The 19,725-nt window shown below is 37.5% G+C and overlaps 5 protein-coding genes and 1 pseudogene across 6 annotated transcripts; all 6 read right to left on the reverse strand.

Moving 5' to 3' along the window:
- Positions 1-935: 935 nt before the first annotated feature.
- Positions 936-3,136, reverse strand: LOC104763283 (importin subunit alpha-1-like). The gene is made up of 8 exons (XM_087497463.1): positions 3,036-3,136; positions 2,817-2,933; positions 2,541-2,726; positions 2,304-2,458; positions 2,148-2,226; positions 1,919-2,047; positions 1,664-1,791; positions 936-1,582 (listed from the first exon to the last, which is right to left on the reverse strand). The coding sequence occupies exons 1-8, from the start codon at positions 3,057-3,059 to the stop codon at positions 1,297-1,299; spliced, it is 1,104 nt and encodes a 367-aa protein (XP_087353589.1). The 5' UTR covers positions 3,060-3,136; the 3' UTR covers positions 936-1,296.
- Positions 3,137-4,297: 1,161 nt separating this feature from the next.
- On the reverse strand, positions 4,298-8,505 carry LOC104763284 (importin subunit alpha-1a-like). Its single transcript, XM_087497434.1, has 9 exons — positions 8,187-8,505; positions 7,739-7,812; positions 6,047-7,554; positions 5,787-5,972; positions 5,540-5,703; positions 5,368-5,446; positions 5,027-5,164; positions 4,780-4,907; positions 4,298-4,699 (listed from the first exon to the last, which is right to left on the reverse strand). The coding sequence occupies exons 3-8, from the start codon at positions 6,281-6,283 to the stop codon at positions 4,785-4,787; spliced, it is 927 nt and encodes a 308-aa protein (XP_087353560.1). The 5' UTR covers positions 6,284-7,554; positions 7,739-7,812; positions 8,187-8,505; the 3' UTR covers positions 4,298-4,699; positions 4,780-4,784.
- Positions 8,506-9,392: 887 nt separating this feature from the next.
- Positions 9,393-17,148, reverse strand: LOC104763286 (importin subunit alpha-1b-like; annotated as a pseudogene).
- On the reverse strand, positions 10,150-13,114 carry LOC147922840 (uncharacterized). Its single transcript, XM_087497433.1, has 3 exons — positions 12,963-13,114; positions 10,302-12,847; positions 10,150-10,223 (listed from the first exon to the last, which is right to left on the reverse strand). The coding sequence occupies exon 2, from the start codon at positions 12,784-12,786 to the stop codon at positions 10,654-10,656; it is 2,133 nt and encodes a 710-aa protein (XP_087353559.1). The 5' UTR covers positions 12,787-12,847; positions 12,963-13,114; the 3' UTR covers positions 10,150-10,223; positions 10,302-10,653.
- Positions 12,803-14,248, reverse strand: LOC147922841 (importin subunit alpha-8-like). The gene is made up of 8 exons (XM_087499665.1): positions 14,149-14,248; positions 13,935-14,038; positions 13,803-13,840; positions 13,669-13,756; positions 13,398-13,583; positions 13,171-13,311; positions 12,963-13,052; positions 12,803-12,847 (listed from the first exon to the last, which is right to left on the reverse strand). Exons 1-8 carry the CDS (start codon positions 14,246-14,248, stop codon positions 12,803-12,805), a joined length of 792 nt encoding a protein of 263 aa, XP_087355791.1.
- LOC104760915 (importin subunit alpha-1-like) lies at positions 16,937-19,407 on the reverse strand. 2 transcript variants are annotated; one of them, XM_087497435.1, is made up of 10 exons: positions 19,310-19,407; positions 19,146-19,236; positions 18,970-19,062; positions 18,732-18,875; positions 18,546-18,652; positions 18,246-18,380; positions 18,087-18,165; positions 17,768-17,902; positions 17,528-17,655; positions 16,937-17,445 (listed from the first exon to the last, which is right to left on the reverse strand). In XM_087497435.1, exons 7-10 carry the CDS (start codon positions 18,120-18,122, stop codon positions 17,148-17,150), a joined length of 597 nt encoding a protein of 198 aa, XP_087353561.1. In that variant the 5' UTR covers positions 18,123-18,165; positions 18,246-18,380; positions 18,546-18,652; positions 18,732-18,875; positions 18,970-19,062; positions 19,146-19,236; positions 19,310-19,407; the 3' UTR covers positions 16,937-17,147. The 2 variants fall into 2 exon arrangements, with proteins under 2 accessions (XP_087353561.1, XP_019095897.2); XM_019240352.2 differs by having other exon boundaries at positions 18,732-19,062; positions 19,310-19,396.
- Positions 19,408-19,725: the final 318 nt, after the last annotated feature.

The following is a 19,725-nucleotide window of genomic DNA, read 5'->3' on the forward strand; positions in this document are numbered from 1 at the left end:
GTGATTACAAAACCCCTTTTTTTTTTGCTCTATTAACCAGCAATATTTCATGATTTGAGCAACTTTTTACTAAGCGTCTTTTCAACTAGACGACATTAAACTTCAACAAAACAATGTAGACTCTACGAACACTGGAGCCAAAGGAACACTTGTCATATCACACACTTGTAAGAAAGTAGCCGGAGGAAATCTATGGTTTTTAACTCTATGTAGCTAATGTTGCTTCATTTGCAGTGTCCCTTAAAGAGATTCAGTCTTCCAGGTAGACTTTCACCAGAGTTTTCCCAAGCTTCGTATCTTGAATTTACGTGAGGAGTGTTCTTTTTGTTCAGTTTCCTCTGTTTTTTTTACTGTCCTAGTTGACAAAAATTTATAAAATGGGGGAACCTTTTGCTTGTTTTTGCAGTGACTTGTGCCAAATTACCTTTTTGGTTCAAGCCCTATGGAATGTGCGTCACTGCCTTACCTAAAATATATGTAAGTCTTTGATTTCTTGTTTATTAAGGAAGTTATAAATGCTTCTGAATTTACCTGATTTTGTCTCTCTGTAGCCATGTTTACGCAAATCGCTTAACAAGAGACATACTCCAAAATGATTGAGAAAATTTATTAACCTCACACTCTTGTATGGTTCTACTGTTTTCTTTGTTTATCTTATGTGATCACATAGAAAGCTAAGTTGTTTTGTTTGGTTTGGATGATTACAGAGTTCTTGAAGCCAATCAATAATTCTCTGGAACCAAACAATCTGACTAATCTGTTTGATCAGCTTTCTTTTCTTTACAAGATGCATGGCCAGTTCAATAAGTGTGTTTATTATGCGTAACACTTTTTTTCAATCTATGTATCTACAACTGTTCAACGATAATTGCCTTAATCAACGATCCATCCCTGATCGAGTTCATCAGGAACTTAGTGTTGAAAGATGAGAGCGATTTATAGTATGAAGTTAAAAACCTTTGAACTCATCTCCTGGCTGAAAAATATGTTGTTAGTAAAAGTTGAACAACACCTACAACGTTACCAATATGTCCAAAGATCACCTTCTCTGACATTCATCTAATATGCCAAATACTGTACATTTCAGCCTAATCTCTTAATGGATAAACGTATCAACAGTCATCTTTCCTAAATCAACCTAATCTCTTAATATCTAGAGAGTCATTTTTTCGATTAGATTGTGTGGGATCTCATAGTGTAGATGAAGATTTTTAAACAGTTTGAAAGGTAGATGAAGATCTGGTTCTCTCACAACTGCAAAACGAGATCATCACCTTGGAGGTTGTTTGTGTCTTCTCAATTCTCACCATCGTCTTCCTCCCAGTATGTCTTTAGAATATTGGAAGCCTTCTCGGAGATCTCGTTGTTTTCGTGGTGTTGCATGTTCTCAATCTTTCCTAGACCTTCCGCGTCTTCGATCTGTTGAGTGTAATTGTTCACGTTTCCTCCTATGTTCATCATCACTGCCTTTCCAACCTCCAAAATCTTTTCCAATCCATTCAGACACGCTGAGATGATAATTGGATCTGGATGTAACAGGAGATCACATAAAGGTTTTATGCAACCCTGCTCCACCAAGAACCTGAATCAAACCAATGGAGATAGTGAATCAATGATTCAGTAAGCTTGTTTAAGTGAAAAAAGAGAGAAGACAGGGACGTACATGATTTGCTCATGAGAACCACTTAAGGTTGCATTTGAAATTGCCCATACAGCTACCTTCTTCATTCCCAATTTATCATTTTGAGCCAGACTGACCAACTTTGGAATTAAATTTTCATCAATAACTGCCTGTTATCACCAGGGGAAAGGAATTAACGACAGCAACACAAGTGTAAAGTTTGTATATGTTCTGCAACTACAACAATAAAAAAACTGATGCACATGAGAAAGCAACAAATAACTTGTCAGTTCTCACCTGAATATGTTCTCTAAAGCCTGAGGTGATGCTTATAACCGCCAAGAAGGTGGCTGTCTTTACTTGTTCGTCATAGTCTCGATTAAACAGGTCAGAAATAATGCGTAAAGCACCACAATCGATCACACACTGAACATATAAAAACACAAGCAATGAATCTCCTCTCTACTAATAGTGGTATAAACGTACTAAAGACACTGAAATTTCGAGAAGTTTTAACGTTACATACTTGGATCTGGTCCTTATGTTTACTAACTATAGTTTCAATGAGACGCGGTACAGGAATAAGCACAGATGGGGAAGGGTGTCTGTAAAAGAAACAAACATAATTGTCAGCCTTTTGAGTATTCAAACATGTCACAAAAGGAGAAGTACTAGTACTAACTGGAGAAGTTCAACTAGTTTTGGGACAAAACCAGCATCGATCACACTCTGGATTCCATCTTCTGAACCATTACACAGATACTGAATGGCCGAGCAAACATTTTCCAAGACTCTTTCATCATTTGAATGAAGATGTAGTTCAAGTGCATGTATCACCTGTTAATCAATGCATTCAAATGTTGAAATTCAAGTTTTGGATGTATACAAACAGAGGAAACAGAGAGATAGGTAAAAAGACCTGTTCGAAGGTGGGTGGAGGGTTGCCACGACACAAGTTACACAAAGTAAGAGTGGCAGCTCTGAGCGTCGACAAGGTAGTAGTATCCTTGGACAGCAGATTCAACAGTGGCATCAATGCACCAGACTTAAGAAGATAGTCATGGTGTACTGGATCAGCAGCAACATTAGCCAGTGCCAGTAAAGCCTGCAAGAATAAAAATGTCAAAAACTCATAATCTGTGCCAAAGAGATATCATATTCTAACTAGAGAAGTAGTATACAATATAATGATTACCGGATCACGGATATAAGGTGAAGCAATAAGCTTGACTAGCTTTGGACCAGGATCTTGATCAACAACCAGATCCGGTTTAATAGCAGCAACGATTGATAGAGCCTCAGCTGCCAGACACTAGAAAAAGATCATTGAATACATCAGAATCAAAGATTACACTGATCATCATCATAATTCATAAATATCAAATCATGGATTATGGGAAATTTTCTAACGTACGGGAAGCTCAGGGGAATCTTTCATGTGAAGAAATCCAACAAAACGACGTATAACTCCATAATATGTCAGCCTTTGAGTATCAAAAGGCCCTATTCCTGGCATATCTGGACAGAGAGAGCACAAAAACTTAAAAGAAACATTCGAGTTTATTGATAAAAAGACGAATCTCTTCAAGAAACGTAAAAAAAAAGAAGAAAGTTTTACTCTTTAAGAGAAACTCCTTGATCTTGGCAGCGGATTCAAGCTGTCTTGAACGATCATTTGAGTAAAACCCATCAAGGAAACACGCAATTTCTGAGAACATCGTGTGACGAACGACGAAGCTTGGGTTTTCTAGCGACGTTGGCTTTTTTTTTCGCTCTTCTTCTTCGACCTCTCCAAAAGCAGTTTACGAAACTTGAAGATAAGCCCTAGAATTCTCAACTGAAATGTGTGAAAGAGGGAGAGAACTTTAGCAATTGAGCAGAGCAAGATTACAAACAAAGATGGTAAAGGAGCGAAAAAAAGAAGAAACTTTAAAGAAGAGAACGAAAAAAACGGTTTTCCTAGTTATCGTTGTCACAAAACCGGTTTGGTTTAAGTTAATTTGAATTTAAATCCGGTTCAATCTAATTCAATTTAGTTTTGGGTTTAACGCCGGTTTACTGAAACCCAGATTTCAATCTGTTAAGGATCAAACGATTCTCCCCCAAATCGGAGTGAAACTAGGGTTCATGAGGTCTTCTAACCTTACGACCACCAACGCCAACGCAAACGCAAACGCAGACGCAGACGCCAAGGCCAATGGTGGGTGTTGCTTGTACGACAATCATCAGCACAAGTATTCTTATCACTAACACTAATTTTGTTCTGTTCGATCATTTCTCCAACTCTCATTTTCATGATTTGAAAACAGAGATTAAAAAAAAAGGATCAGAAGCTTGTAATTAGCGTTCAACGTTTTGAGAAGATCACGTCTCTTCTTCACAAAACACGCCAAAAAAAAAAACAAATTGGTTCTGAAAGACTCTGCTGTTATTAGAAAGAAACGAGATTTTTTTTTTCTTAATTCGCCAACAAAAAATAATTGGTTTCGGAATTAAAAAACCCTTTTGGGATTTGGTGTAAATGACGGTAATACCCTTTTATTCTTTAAATCATTTTGTGAGTTCACTCACGCACACCAAATCAATCTTGCATTACAAATTCGAACGATATCCAAAACAACTCTAGCAGCCTCAAAACGATATAAAGTAACAGTAGAACAAAAGATTAATCCACCATAGAACTTGACTCACTCTTTGAGTTTTGGTTCCATTCACAAGTAAATGATTTTTTACACTAATACCAGGTTGTGTGGGATCTCATCAAGTAGATAAAGATGTTTCTATAGTTTGAAAGGTTTTTTTTTTGGAGGCTGTTGTGTCTCCTCACCATCCTCTTCCTCCCAGTATGTCTTCAGAATCTTCAAAGCCTTCTCGTTGATCACATTGTTTTGGTGGTGTTGCAGGTTCTCAATCTTTTCTAGCCCTTCCGCATCTTCAATCAGCTGAGTGTAATAGTTTTTTACCTCTCCGGCCCTCAAAATGTTCTCCAATCCATTCAGACACTTTAAGATGGCTCTTAGATCTGGACATACCAGGAGATCACATAAAGGCTTTATGCAACCCTGCTCCACCAAGTATCTGAATCACACCAATCGAAACTGTGACTTGTGATGATCAATAAGAGCATGTTACAAAAGTGAAAGAAGACATGGACGTACCTGATTTAATCATGAGAACCACCTAAGGCTGCATTTGAAATTGCCCTTACAGCTTTTTCCTTTATATCAAATTCAGCACTTTGAGCCAAATTTACCAACGTTGGGATCAGATTTTCATCAATAATTGCCTGTTATACATTAGGGTAAAGACACACAAATAGAAAACAATTACTTAAAACTAAATGGGTAAATTTGTTTTTTTTGTTTTTATGTTATCTGCAACATTCACAATTAACAGACTGATCACCTGAATTTGTTCTTCAGTGCCTGCAGTGATGTTTGAAATCGCCCAGCAAGCGTCCTTCTTTATTTTTTTCCATGTTGTACCATAGTCTTTTGTAAGCAGGTTGGCAAGAGGAGGTAAAACACCATGATGTATCAAAAACTGAGACAAATGTTCAAAAGAGGTACTTTATATATCCAGAGCCTTTTGGTTACAAAATCCAATCGTAACATTGTACGCAAGCAATATCTAACAATGCAAGCAGTGCATCCTCTCAACTAATATCCGGTATATATAGTGATATATTGAATCATTCAAGATACATTATAATAAAATCAACAAGAAGTGTTTTAAAGGTAACATACTTTGGTCTGCTGCTTAACTCCATTAGTTAGAATCATAATGGTACCTACTGCAGGATCAATCACAGATGGACAAACGTGTCTGCAAAAGAAAAGAAAAAAATTGTTAGCCTTCATTATCTTATAAACATGTAGCAAAGGCTTTAAATTTGTGTTTTGGAGTAAGATTACTAACCCGAGAAGTTGAACTAGTCTTGGGACAAGACCAGCGTTGATAAATCTCTGGATACTTTCTTTTGAATCATTAGATAGAAAATAAAGTGCCCAACAAGCACTTGACAAAAAAAATTCATCATCTCTATGAAAAACTTCCTGAACTGCGTAGAGTGCAGGCTCCACCTGTTAATCACGTTTCCATATCTGTTAATGTGTACAAAATGAGGAAACAAAGCCTGCTGAGAGAGAGATAGAAGCTAGAAGACCTGGCGAAGGAGAAGCTGAAGTTGGCCAGAGAATAATTTTGACAAAGTCCAAGTGGCGGTTCTAAGCATCCACATCTGAGTATTCTCATTCAGCAGAGCCAACACTGGTTTCAATGCACCACGCCGTAGAGCATAGTTACGGGATTCTACTGAAGCACGAGCAACATTACCTAGTGCCCTTGTTGCCTGCACATTTACGGTAAATAACATCAAAATCTCAACTCATACCTAAGCATTCGTATCTACAAGAAGTAAAATACCTGAAACCGGAGATGAACATCAGAAGTAGCACTACCAAGAAGATGGACAAAGATTTCGATAACACCGTGATCAATCAGCACTTTGGTGCTTGATATATCAGGGTTTTTGTAGTTTTCAACCATGATATAATGAGTCTTTTTTAGAGTTTTTGAGTTGTTTTCTAGGATGTTTTCGAGCCTTTGCAGGTTTTCTAGGACTTTGGCACAGAAGGAGCAAAGTGGAGCAATTTGGATCATTTTGGAGCATAAATCTCGAAGAATCAATTTGGACTCGGATCAAAACAAGGGCATCGATCGACACCACTTAGGAGCATCGGTCGACACCCTCTTCAGCCGATGAAGAATCACAAAATTGGAAGTTTTACAATTTTACCCAAAGTTTTCCTAAATTGCAACACAAGTCTCTGACGTGTTTTAGGACATATATATAGTGTTTTTGGGTTTTAGAAAACCTTGAAGTTTTATTATAACAAGTTTTATTTTTCAGCAATCCTGTGAGATTTTGAGAGCTTTTGGGAGAGAGATCTGAACTGCTTTGAGAGAAGAATTCTTGAACTCCCTCTTTACTCTTTTAATTTCAATTGCTTATTATTCAGAATTATGTTTTGTTCTTCATTGAATATGGCTGAGTAGTTTGCTTGTAGGTTCAGGGTTTTTCACAGGGATTTTATGAGTTATTTGATCTGTTTATTTAGGATTCTTTATCTTTCTAGATCTTCATCATAGGTTGTTCTTAATGTTAGATCTTTGATTAGCCATCTGGATTTAGATTTTAGGATTATTGATTGATATGAGAATATAATTGATTTTCCTGACAAAAACCTTTTGATGAGCAAAATTAATTCTTGCAAAGATATTTGATTTAGTAATTTTGTGAACAATCTAAACTTGTTTTTAAAGCTGATTTTTAACCTAGAATTTTACAAAGAGATTTGGATTTTCTGGTTTTAAATTTAGATAATATTTGCAGTGAGAACTGATTTATTTTACAAAAGAGTTTAAAGTTCTAGATTTGATTTTTAATTGCTTGAATCCTATTTAATTATTGATTTAATATTTTGTAATTTCCTGAGAAATTCCCTGGACCTAGCTTTTTGATCTTCTGAATTTACAACAGTTTTATTTTAATATTTTGCATTGCCTATTTCATTTAAATCATCTTGTTTAGCCTAATCGTAAAACTCTATAATTTATTGTGTAATCTTGAGTCCTTGTGGAATTCGACCCCTAAGTATTACAGTGACCTCTTAATTTGAGAGAGTAGCTCTAGGGTAAATTTGAGCATATCAGTGCTCTATTCAGAAATCGTAGAACGGAAGCAGCACCATACTAACGATCGATCATGGAAATATCAGAATTACAGTACAAATTACAAATCATAACAGTATCAATTGATGGGAAACATTTTCTTCAAACCTGAAGCTCGATGTCATCGTCCTTCTTAAGAAACTCATCGAAACGAGGCACAACTCCAGACTCTATGATCTTATCAATAGGAGGGTTTTCCTCTGGAGTATATAAGAAGAAACACTCAGATCGAGATCAAGAAAAGTAAAGAAAGTAAAGAACAGAGGAAAGAGTTTTGTACCATGTGATAGAATCTTTCTGAACTTGGAAGCGTTTTCGAATCAATACAATAAAAACCCAAACAAGAGAGTGATTTGATTACTTGTGAGACACGTTTAGACGAACCTGTGTCAGGGGTTGGGGGTTCAGCCACATGGCTTCCTCTCTTCTTTCACCTCTCTTCTAAGCGATTTACAAAACTTGAAAGAGAAACAAAAATCTCAGCTGGAGAAAAGTGAAAGAGGCAAAGAACAGAGCAAGAAAGAATGCAAACAAAAATGGTCAAGGGGCTATAAACAGATGAATGAACTTGTAAAGAAGCGAAAAAAAAAAAACAGTTTTCGAATATTCGTGATCAGAAAACCGGTTTGGTTTGATTCAATTTCGATTTAATTAAAAACCGGTTTCGTTTAATATAGTTACGATTAATTTAAGCCATTCAGTTTGGTTTATAGGTTTTACTCCGGTTTAATCAAACCCAATTTTCAATTCGTTGGGCGTATTGGTTAGGATCGGATCGGATCAATCTCGATTTTGCCCAAATCGGAGTGAAATTAGGGTTTATAGGCCTAACCTTAGGATAACGACGCCGACGCCAATGATGAATTTTGCTTGTGCCACAATCATCAGCACAGTTCTTGTTGTTGTTCTGTTCGATCATATCTTCAGCTCTTGTTTTCATGGTTACTAAGACCTGATCGTCAAATAGAGATGATTTTTTAAGAGTTTAATCGAAGCTTGGCGCCGGACGATCGAGGAATTTCTCTGTTTGAAAACAGAGATCAAGCAAAGTAAGAATCAATCTGGTTAGGGTTTTAGAGAAAACATCCACAGAAGAGAGTGAAGAAGAGTGTCAGATAGAGAGAGAGCGAGAGTGGTGTGTTTGATCAGATACGGAACAGACTACGGTTACTTCGGGTGGTCAATGATGTTTGAGAAAAGATTATAATCTTAGCCGTTCATTTTTTATGATTTTATTATATGAATACGCAGTGAAATATGGAGGCAAAGCTTTTATATAATTATCATCTCTGTACTCTCGCAAGTAACAAACCAAGTAAAAGCCTAATGTCATCAAGAAACTGACACATGACTCACTCTTTTGAGTTTGACCTACCATATGTATATGCTTTTGGTTCCAATGTCAGAGGCTATTGTTTTCTATATCAAATGATTTAATATCAGATTGTGTGGGATCATCATCTTAACGAGTAAATTTCAAACTGGAAGCCCGGATGAGAACTTGAACTTGGACTTGAACATGAAGTCTGATATACCTCATCACCTTTTCCTTGAGGTTTCAGTATGTCCACTAACCCTTCACCTTCCTCTTCAAGCCTTCTAGACACACTGAGATGATTCTTAGATCTGGACACACTATGATGTCACATAAAGGTTTTATGCAACCCTGCTCCTCCAAGATGATCAATAAGGCATGAAAAAAAGTGATAAAGAGACGAGACATGAATGTACTTTATTTGATTAGGAAAACCACCCACGGAGGCATTTGAAAGTGCCCACAATTGATCAAGGTTGGAATCAACTTTGCATCAATAACTGATAAGCATTTCTCCTTCATTCTTTGAGATAAGCATTCTTTTTTTTTTTTAATAAACTAATAATTATTTTTTGTTTATTAGAGAAGTAAGAAATGCTTCTGAATTTACCTAAAAATGTCTCTCTATAGCTCTGTTTGCGCAAATGGGCTTATCAGGAGACATTCCAAAAGGATTGGGAAAATTTAATTATTAACCTCACTCTCTCTTATATGGTTCTACCGTTTAAAAAAAAAAATCTTATGTGATCACATAGAAAGCTAAGTTGTTTTGTTTGTTTCAATAAGTAGTTGATTACAGATTTCTTGAAGCCAATCAATATATTCCATGAAACCTTTACAAATGGAGCCAAAGCTCTTCTATCGACTCTGTTACTACTTTCAATTGACGGAACCAGTTATGTACTAGAGAGACCAAAATGTCGCCGAGAACCATCACCTTGGAGGCTGTTGTGTCTTCTCATTATCCTATACACCCCGGTATATCTCCAGAATCTTCAAAGCCTTCTCGTAGATCTCGTTGTTTTCGTGGCGTTGCAGGTTCTCAAGATTTTCTAGACCTTCCGCGTATTCAATCTGTAGAGTGTAATTGTTCACGTCTCCTATGTTCATCTCTGCCTCTCCAACCTTCAAAATATTTTCCAATCCATTCAGACACGCTGAGATGGTCAATGGATCTGGATGTAACAGGAGATCACATAAAGGTTTTCTGCAACCCTGCTCCACCAAGTATCTGAATCACACCAATGGAGATTTGTAAATTGATTGATCAATAAGCAAAAGAAAACTACAAAAAGTGACAAGAAAAGGACGACAAAATCTAATCATAACATTAACAAAGCAAGCACTGAGTCCTCTCTACTAACAGTGGTGTAGTTACATAAACATTCTAGAGACATCATGAAAATAATACGCTTTCGATAAACGATAACTCCACAAGATTGGACAAAATAAATGGAATATGAATTACATACTTGGATCTGGTGATCACATTTGTTAACTATAGTGCCAATGGTATGCAGTACAGGAGTAAGCACAGATGCTGGGGAAGGATGTCTGCAAAAGAAACAAAAAAATTGTCAGCCTTGAGTATCCAAACATGTCACAAAAGGGTTAATCATGACAAGTACTAACCGGAGAAGTTCAATGTTAGATTTACGATACCGTAAGCTCTGATTACACGAACACACAATTAAAACTAACTGATAAGAACAGAGAGAGACTAGCACATCACTAGCTCAGCTCCCAACACACCATAAGAGAGATACTAGCACATCTCTAGCTCACCTCTCCAACCACAAGCACATCGCTTGACCAATCTTCACAATATTCAACATTCAGCATAATGAAGAAGAAGAGCTTCACAGCTCTTTTAAGCTGATCCCGTAACGGCCACCCTCCTCCACAATCAGAGTCTTTCCTCTCTTCTTGTCCACGTCATCAGCAACCAACTTGAGTCCTCTTGACGTGGCATTGTACAATCGTATCAATACTCCCCCCATTGAGACAAGCTTGTCCTCAAGCTTGAAGAGAGAAAATTGCAGTGACAAGATACAAACGCCGGTCCTTGTGAGCTTGAAACAACTGTGACAGTCTTGCGTCTCCAGTGGTGCCATATAGAAGATGACGCTTGTATAGAAACCTTCTGCAACATGTACAATTGTTGACGTAATAGAGTTTCTGTGATTAGATTCACTATCTTGTCCCACTCTGGCTTTTCACCCCTTGTATACTCCATTGCACCACTCTCTTTCATCTTGTATTTGTAACTGAATGTCCAGGTTTTAAGAAACTTCTGTTTCTTAATATTGTGCAAGAAAATGGAAGTGGCTGCACGTGAGTCTTCATCAAGCTCGCTCTGTAGAATATCAAAGCCAGAACCAAAACCAAAGGATGGCGCTGTCTTACCTTGCAGCTCACACTCAATCAACCAATTGACCATTCGACATATCAGTCCACACTGAGTATGATGTAGTTGTAGTAGTGAAACTTGTATCAGATTTGCTGAGAGATAAAGCAATAAATCTGCATTTGTGGTCAGCCATAAATGACCCCGTACTTGGACCTTCTGTCTTGTATACAATCCAATCACAACCTTGTTTCCCATGCCCAAACTGTGATGAAAAACTGAGATATCCTCCAACCAAATCACCATAAGCTTGAGTTTATATTTCCAGGATATAGACAATTTTGGTCTCTTTAGTAGTTGATGTACCCTGAAACCTAATTGGAGCATTACATCCCACACTTGATATGCAGAGTAGTAGGTCATGATATATAGCGAATGTCCTATAGTCGCTGCCACTCCTTTGCTAGCAATCAAAACCACAAGATCACAATCAGACCATGGATCACCAATATGAAAATTCACACTTTCTCTGTGAATTCTGGAAATTAGAGAAGTTGCAGGCTTTGTCTTATGAACAAACTGAATGCAGATCAAGCTCCAAAATAGAAGTGGTTTACTTCTCCACTTGTGATACACTTGAAACTGTGCATCACCATGGATAAACCATGTCATGAGTGTTGCATCTCGGTCTTGAAAAATTGTGTTGACTGCATGAACCCTTGTTAAGCTAACTGCATACTCTGGAATATCCATTGCTAGTCTATTTTGTAACTGCAGCTTTCCATACACCTTTGGATACGCTGTCAAGACCTTGAATCCTTGAAAAATCAACTCAGACACAGCTTCCTTGAGTGTGAGTGTTGTCGCTTCCCCTGATTCCACTTGACACAAGAACATGAGCTTCTTATCCCCATGTAGAAGCTGCTTCATGCCTCTTGGATCATGCAACATCCTCATTTTAGACATCACCCTTGACATGTGAGCTTGCTTGTTCATTCTCAGGTTCTGAAATCTTTTCTTCTTCCTCACTAAACCAATGTTATGATCCATTTGTGATATATTGGTCGACATAGCCATGTTTTTGAACTTAAATTTCCATGTCTTTGAAAATTTGCTCTGTTTCATCAAACGTTTCTCACGTCTGATACTCAAAAACTTTGCATCGAACAGTTGGTGTGCAATGTTGTTAACAATGACACATGTTGATTGTGATCGATCTTCTGCCAACAACACAGATGGTACATCCTTCCTAATATCCAATGACTCACTGCAAATCCTAACGCTAAGGCTAGGTTCCAATTGTGAAATCGAGACCTTAGGATTTGCAACAACATCAGTCTCCTTGTTTGATTCCATTGCCTCCGCTTCAAGCTCTAAAATCGAATCAGTTTCACTAAATGAAATGTTTGCAGTTGCACCAAGGGATTCTGCATCGTGAATCGACGATTCTGTTGCAACCAATTCAGGAACACAGGACGAATCTCTCGCGGATGAAGAACAACTCTTCACCGGATCAAATCGAGCCAACAACCTATGCTTAAAGACAGTCCATTCCATAAATTTCTCTTTATTAATCTCCTGCATAAACCATGTCAACGCAACTCCGTCTAAAAACAAGAAGACTAGATCAAGCTTCGCATCATCTGAGAAACAGCCACGATTGAAAAGCCTCTCCACTTTTGAGATCCACAGCAACGGATCTGTTCCGGTGAACATAGGCGTATCCATACAACCATCATCGTCATTGATCACAAACTCCACCGTCTTCATCGCGTTGATGCTCCGATCACAGTTTCATCGCACCATTGTTAGATTTACGATACCGTAAGCTCTGATTACACGAACACACAATTAAAACTAACTGATAAGAACAGAGAGAGACTAGCACATCACTAGCTCAGCTCCCAACACACCATAAGAGAGATACTAGCACATCTCTAGCTCACCTCTCCAACCACAAGCACATCGCTTGACCAATCTTCACAATATTCAACATTCAGCATCATGAAGAAGAAGAGCTTCACAGCTCTTTTAAGCTGATCCCGTAACGGCCACCCTCCTCCACAATCAGAGTCTTTCCTCTCTTTTTGTCCACGTCATCAACAACCAACTTGAGTCCTCTTGACGTGGCATTGTACAATCGTATCATTCAACTAGTTTTGGGACAAAACCAGCATCGTTCACACTCTGGATTCCATCTTCTGAACCATCGCACACATACTGAATGCCCGAGCAAACATTTCCCAAGACTCTTTCATTATTTGAATGAAGATGTAGTTCAAGTGCATGTTTCACCTGTTAATCAATGCATTCAGATCTTAAAGAGTATTGGGCGTATACAAACAGAAGAAACAGAGAGAGAGAGAGAGAGGTAAGAAGACCTGGTCGAAGGTAGGCGGAGGCATGCCACGACACAAGTGACACAAAGTCAGAGTAGCAAATCTGAGCATCGACAAGTTAGTAGTATCCTTGGACAGCAGATGCAACAGCGGCAACAAAGCCCCACAGTAAAGAACATAGTCACGGTGTCTTGGATGACCAGCAACATTACACAACGCCCATATAGCCTGCAAAGACAAATGTTAAAAATACATATCTGTGACAAAAGCAATCATATCTAACCAAAAAAAAAAAAAGAAGTACAATGCTTACCTGCTCGCGGACATAATCTCTATTTGAAGCAATAATAAGCTCGACTAAGATTGGAACAGCATTGTGAGCAACTAACAGATCCGGTCTATAAGCAGCAATGCTTGTTGACAAAAAAAAAAAAAAAAAAAAAAAAAAAAGCAGCAATGCTTGTTAGACCGCAAGCTGCCTCATACTATTAAAAGATCGTTGAAAAATATCGGAATCAAAGAGTACACTGAGATCGTAAAAAAGAACAATTTGATTAGGGTTTTGTAATTTCTTCTAACATGAAGCTCAGGGAAATCTTTCACGCCAAGAAAGTGAACCAAACGAGGTATAACTCCAGATCGTATCAGCTGTTCGGTATCAAGAGGCCCTATTTCTGAAAAACCTGGGACAGAGATATGATAAGAAGAGCACAAAAACTTAAAGAAACGACATTCGAGTTTGATGATTAAAGGACGAATCTTTCCAAGAAAAGTAAACAGAGGTAAGTATTACTCTTTGCTAGAATCGTGTTGATCTTGGCAGCGGATTTAAACTGTCTTGAAGGAACAGCTGAGAAAAGCCCCTCGAGCAAACTCTGTGATTCTGAGAACATCGTGTGGGATCGTTTAAGAGACGACAAAGCTTGGGGGTTCTACTAGCGACGTGGCTTTCTCTCTCTCCCTTCTTCGACCTCTCCAAAAACAGTTTACGAAACTTAAAGAAAACTCAACTGAAATGTGAAAGAGGCAGAGAAATTTTGCAATTGACAAACAAAAATGGTGAAGGAGCGGAAAAAGAATAAAATCAACAGATGAATTCAAAGAAGCGAACAAGAAAAAAAAAAGACGGTTTTCTAATGATCGTTATCAGAAAACCGGTTTGGTTTGATTGAATTGGGATTTAAATCTGGTTTAACTCCAATTAAATCGATTCAAATTTGGTTTTGGGTTCAATGCCGGTTTTATCAAACCCAAATTTCAATTAATTAAGCTGAGATCAGAACCCTTATTGGGAAGTGAAATTAGGGTTTAACAAAGAGTCGTCTACCACCAGGCCAAAAAGGGGGTTTGCTACTAGTATTAGCACAATCAGTACGAGTCAGTATATGGCATTTAACAAAATTTAAAAGTTTGTAAATCAAATCTTACATTTGCATTGATGCTGGATATCCATTTTCTCTTTCTAATTTAGTATATAGAGATACAAATTATAAGCTTTTAAACTTGTAGATAATGGAAGCTTGATATATTTATGGTATATATAAAAATGTTTGTTTGTCAATATTAGATCAGATGCATTTGGTTATTATATCCCTAAGTAGAAATGTATAGGATTCAGACCATATACTATTTATTCTGCATGGTTCCAAATGAGATAGTGAGCTTGTGTTGTGTGTAATGTTGAATTTGTCAATCTCCTAGTCAGAAGTGACAATATTAATAAAAATACGTTAACATTGTTCTTTGATCAGCAAAGTTTCTGCTTTGGTTTATAGCACAGATAACAACTCAAAGCAGACTCCAAGAAACTTGAACAATGGAGCCAAAGCTTACACCAAGTACTTGACTAACTCTTGGAGTTTTGACCATCCATCAAAGATGTTGCAGGTTCTGAATCTTTTTTAGCCCTTTCTCATCTCATTGCTTTCGTGGTGTTGCAGGTTCTGAATCTTTTCTAGCCCTTTCTCATCTTCAATCAGCACAGAGTGATAGTTCACGTCTCCTATGTTCCTCTCTGCCTCTCCGGCCTTCAAAATGATTTCCAATTCATCCAGACATACTGAGATGATCACTGGATCTGGACATACCAGGAGATCACATAAAGGTCTGATGCAACCCTGCTCCACCAAGTATCTGAATCACACCAATGGATCGGACACTCTGACTTGATGATCAATAAGCATGTTAAAAAGTGAAAAAAGAGAGAAGATCATAGGGATACGTACTTTATTTGATCATGAGAACAACCTGAAGTTGCATTTGAAATTCCCATACGACTTCTTCCTTTATGTCAAATTCAGCATTTTGAGCCATATTGACCAATGTTTGGATCAAATTTTCATCAATAACTGACTGTTAATACATTAGGGGTAAAGAAAGACAGAGATAGAAAACAATTATTTATAGCTACAGAAGGGGTAAATTTGCTTTTTATGTTATCTGCAACATTCTTAAATAAACAAATTGTCACCTGAATATGTTCTTCAGTGCCTGCAGTGATGTTTGATATCGTCCTGCAAGTGTCCTTCTTTATGTCTTTCCATATTAGAACATAATTTAGAATAAGCAGGTTGGCAAGAGCAGGTAAAACACCACACTCTCTATCACAACCTGAGAAAAATAAGTTCAAAGAGGTTTATCCAGAGCCTAGGCATTTTGTAGTTTGGTTACAAAATCTAATCGTAACATTGTACACAAGCCATATATAACAATGCAAGCACTGTATCCTCTAAATTTATCAGTATATATAGTGATATATTTAATCATTTAAGAGACATTATGATAACTCAACGAAAAAATGTGTTTTAAAAGGAAACATATATTGAGTATAAGAGTACATACTTCGGTCTGCTGATTGTCTCCGTTAGTTAGATTCATAATGGTACCTAATGCCGGATTAGTCATACATGGAGCACCGTATCTACAAACGAAACAAAATGGTCAGCCTTCATTATCAAAACATGTAGCGAAGGCTTAAAATTTTTGTTTTGGAGGAGTAAGATTACTAACCCGAGAAGTTGAACTAGTGTTGGGACAAGACCAGCAGCGTCGATAAAACTCTGGATATTTTCTTTTCAACCATCAGATAGAGAATAAAAGTGCCAAGAATAAAAGTTCTTCATCATTTCTATGAAGAACTCTCTGAAGTGCAGAGAGTGCAGGTTCCATCTGTTAATCATGTTTCCATGTGTGTTAATATATATGTACACAAACTGAGAAACAAACCCTCGAGAGAGAGAGAGAGAGAGAGAAGCTGTAAGACCTGGCGATGGGAGGCCGAGGCTGGCCAGAGCAGAAGTTTGACAAAGTGGGAGTGGCGATTTTAAGCATGGGCATTCGAGTATTCTCATGCAGCTGAGCCAACAGTGGACTCAATGCACCACAGCTTAAACAGAGGAGGAAGTTTTTGTACCATGTTTCAGAAAATCTCTGAACATGGTAGCGTATGTAGACATTGAATGATCATCTGAGAAAACACCATAGGATAGTGCCAACAAAAAAACAAAAAGAAAAAAATTGGTTAGGATTTAAATCCTATTGCTAAATAACGGTACGGTATAAAGAAACAATGGAGCCAAAGATTTCCACCAAAGAACTTGACTCACTCTTGAGTTTTTGGTTCCATTCCAATATTGTGTCGGGAACTCATAAGTAGATACAGATTTTCCAACAGTTTGAAAGTTTTTTGTTTTTGTTTTTGGTATACATTTCTAATTATACATTTCAACTGAAGTTAAATCCGCTAGAAAGATTTGTAACTTGGTTCTCTCACAACTGAGAGACCAGAGATCATCACTTCGGAGTTTGTTGTGTCTGCTCATCATCATCTTCTGCCCAGTATGTCTCCAGAATCTGCATAGCCTTAATGTTGATCACATTGCTTCCGTGATGTTTCAGGTTCTTAATATTTTCTAGCCCTTCCGCATCTTCAATCTGCTGAGAGTAATAGTTCACGCCTCCTATGTTCCTCTCTGCTTCTCCGGCCATCAAAATGTTTTCCAGTCCATACAGACACTTAAAAATGACTGCTGTTTCTGGACATACCAGGAAATCACATAAAGGCTTTATGCAACCCTGCTCCACCAAGTATCTGAAACACATCAATAGAAACTGTGACTTGTAATGATCAACAATAAGAGCATGTTAAGAAGTGAAAGAAGACATGGACGTACTTGATTTGATCATCAGAACCACCTAAGGCTGCATGTGAAATTGCCCTTACAGCTTTTTCCTTTATGTCAAATTCAGCATTTTGAGCCAAATTGACCAACTTTGGAATCAGGTTTGCATCAATAACTGACTGTCATTAGGGTAAAGAGAGACACATAGAAAACAATTAGTGAGTGATAGCAACAAAAGGGTAAATTTGTTTTTATGTTATCTGCAACATTCACAATCCCAAGACTTGTCACCTGAATTTGTTCTCTGCCAGCAGTGATGTTTGAAATCGCCCAGCAAGCGTCCCTATTTATGTTTTTGAATCTTATAGCATAGTCTTGAGTAAGCAGGTTGGCAAGAAGAGGTAAAACACCACACTCTATCACAACCTGAGAAAGAAAAAAATGTTCAAAGAGGTACTTCTCTATCCAGAGCCTTTTGGTTACAATATCCAATCGTAACAAATGCAAGCATATCAGTGATAGAGTGATATCCGGTATATATAGTAATATATTTGATCATTCAAGATACATTACGATAACTCAACAAGAAGTGCTTTTAAAGGTAACATACTTTTGTCTGCTGATTATCTCCAGTAGTTAGATACATAATGGTACCTAATGCATGATGAATCACAGATGGAGAAGCGTTTCTGCAAAAGGAAAAAAAATGGTCAGCCTTTATTACCTAAACATAAGGCTTGAAATCTTTGTTTTGGGAGTAAGTATTAACCCGAGAAGTTGAACAGACCAGCATCGATAAAACTCTGGATATATTCTTTTGGACTATGAGATAGAAAATAAAGTGCAGGAATTGTTCATCATTTCTGTGAAGAACTCTCTGAAGTGCAGAGAGTGCAGGTTCCATCTGTTAATCATGTTTCCATGTGTGTTATTAATGTATATAAACTGAGGAAACAAAGTCCTGGAGAGAGAGAGAGAGAGAGAGAGAGAGAGAGAGAGGGAGAGAGAGAGAGAGAGAGAGGGAGAGAGAGAGAGAGAGAGAGAGAGAGAGAGAGAGTAGCTAGAATACCTGGCGAAAGGGAGGCGGAGGGTGGACAGAGCAGAAGGCTGACATAGTAGAACATAGTAACGGGATTCTACTGAAGCACAAGCAACATTACCTAGTGCCATTGTAGCCTGCAGATTATGGTAAAATAACATAAAAATTTCAACTCATATCTCTCGCATGCATTTGTATCTACAAGAAGTAAAATACCTCCATATGGAGAAGAAGGAGACGAAGCCTATCAGTAGCAGCAGCAGTAGCAAGAAGGTGGAAAAAGATTTGAATAGCACCGTGATCTATTAGCACTTTGGTGTTCTCTTCAGAAATGATTCTTAGAACGGTAGCAGCATCCAACTAACGATCATCGAATATCAGAACTAGTGGATAAATTAAATAACCAAAATCATTACAAAAATCAATTAATGATGGGCAACTTTTTCCTTCAAACCTGAAGCTCGATGTCATCTTCCTTCTTAAAAAAACTCAACGAAACGAGGCACAACTCCAAACTCTATTATCTTATCAATTGGAGGGTTTTCCTCTGGGAATATATAAGAAGAAGAAGAAGAAACTTAAAGAACCATTCAGATATGGAGATCAAGAAAAAGTAAACAGATTTTGTACCATGTTCAAGAAACTTTCTGAACTTGAAAGCGTATTCAGACTGCATTGAAGGATCATCTGACAGAACACCATCAATCATCTCTTTGTCCACCTACAGGAATTAACAATCAAAACCCAAACCAGAGATTGATTTGATCACTTGTGATACGAACGTTTAGACGAACCTCTTTCTTGGCTTTGGGGTTCAGAATCAGCGACATGGCTTTCTCTCTTCTTTGACCTCTCTTCTAAGCGATACACAAAACTTGAAGAGAAACCCTAGAAATCTCTCTTTCTTTGACCACCTCTCTTTTAATGATCGGTATGAGAAACCGGTTTGGTTTGATTAAGTTTCAATTAATGTAATTAAATACCGGTTTGGTTTGGTTTGATTTAATCAATAAAATAAAAGTAGAAGTGTTTGACAATTCAGCTTTAACTTTTGGTGACACATCAAGTTAACCAATCAAAATATAATAATTAATACAAATCATCATATACTACCAATAGAAATTGAATTAGCAATAGTCATGTGTATGTCTCTCTCATATTTTTGGTTTACAAGCCTGCTCTTTTAATTAAAACATATAAAACATACATG

The sequence above is a fragment of the Camelina sativa genome, chromosome 18 (assembly GCF_030686135.1).
Source record: "Camelina sativa cultivar CO46 ecotype springtype chromosome 18, ASM3068613v1".
Taxonomy (NCBI): domain Eukaryota; kingdom Viridiplantae; phylum Streptophyta; class Magnoliopsida; order Brassicales; family Brassicaceae; genus Camelina; species Camelina sativa.

Bases quoted from the DNA above. Each gene is read 5' to 3' on its own strand.
- LOC147922841 (XM_087499665.1), bottom strand. From the start codon at position 14,248: ATGTTCTCAGAATCACAGAGTTTGCTCGAGGGGCTTTTCTCAGCTGTT. The intron at 13,757-13,802 runs TTTTTTTTTTTT...CATTGCTGCTTA, and splicing joins CTAACAAGCATTGCTGCTTT to TAGACCGGATCTGTTAGTTG. The intron at 12,848-12,962 runs GTGAGCTAGAGA...TCGTGTAATCAG, and splicing joins ATGTGCTTGTGGTTGGAGAG to AGCTTACGGTATCGTAAATC.
- LOC104760915 (XM_087497435.1), bottom strand. From the start codon at position 18,122: ATGTATCTAACTACTGGAGATAATCAGCAGACAAAA. The intron at 17,903-18,086 runs GTATGTTACCTT...TTTCTTTCTCAG, and splicing joins GAGATAATCAGCAGACAAAA to GTTGTGATAGAGTGTGGTGT. The intron at 17,656-17,767 runs GTGACAAGTCTT...CCCTAATGACAG, and splicing joins CTGGCAGAGAACAAATTCAG to TCAGTTATTGATGCAAACCT.
- LOC147922840 (XM_087497433.1), bottom strand. From the start codon at position 12,786: ATGAAGACGGTGGAGTTTGTGATCAATGACGATGATGGTTGTATGGAT.
- LOC104763283 (XM_087497463.1), bottom strand. From the start codon at position 3,059: ATGAAAGATTCCCCTGAGCTTCCC. The intron at 2,934-3,035 runs GTACGTTAGAAA...ATCTTTTTCTAG, and splicing joins AAGATTCCCCTGAGCTTCCC to TGTCTGGCAGCTGAGGCTCT. The intron at 2,727-2,816 runs GTAATCATTATA...TTATTCTTGCAG, and splicing joins CACCTTATATCCGTGATCCG to GCTTTACTGGCACTGGCTAA.
- LOC104763284 (XM_087497434.1), bottom strand. From the start codon at position 6,283: ATGATCCAAATTGCTCCACTTTGCTCCTTCTGTGCCAAAGTCCTAGAA. The intron at 5,973-6,046 runs GTATTTTACTTC...GTAAATGTGCAG, and splicing joins ATGTTCATCTCCGGTTTCAG to GCAACAAGGGCACTAGGTAA. The intron at 5,447-5,539 runs GTTAGTAATCTT...TTTCTTTTGCAG, and splicing joins AGACTAGTTCAACTTCTCGG to ACACGTTTGTCCATCTGTGA.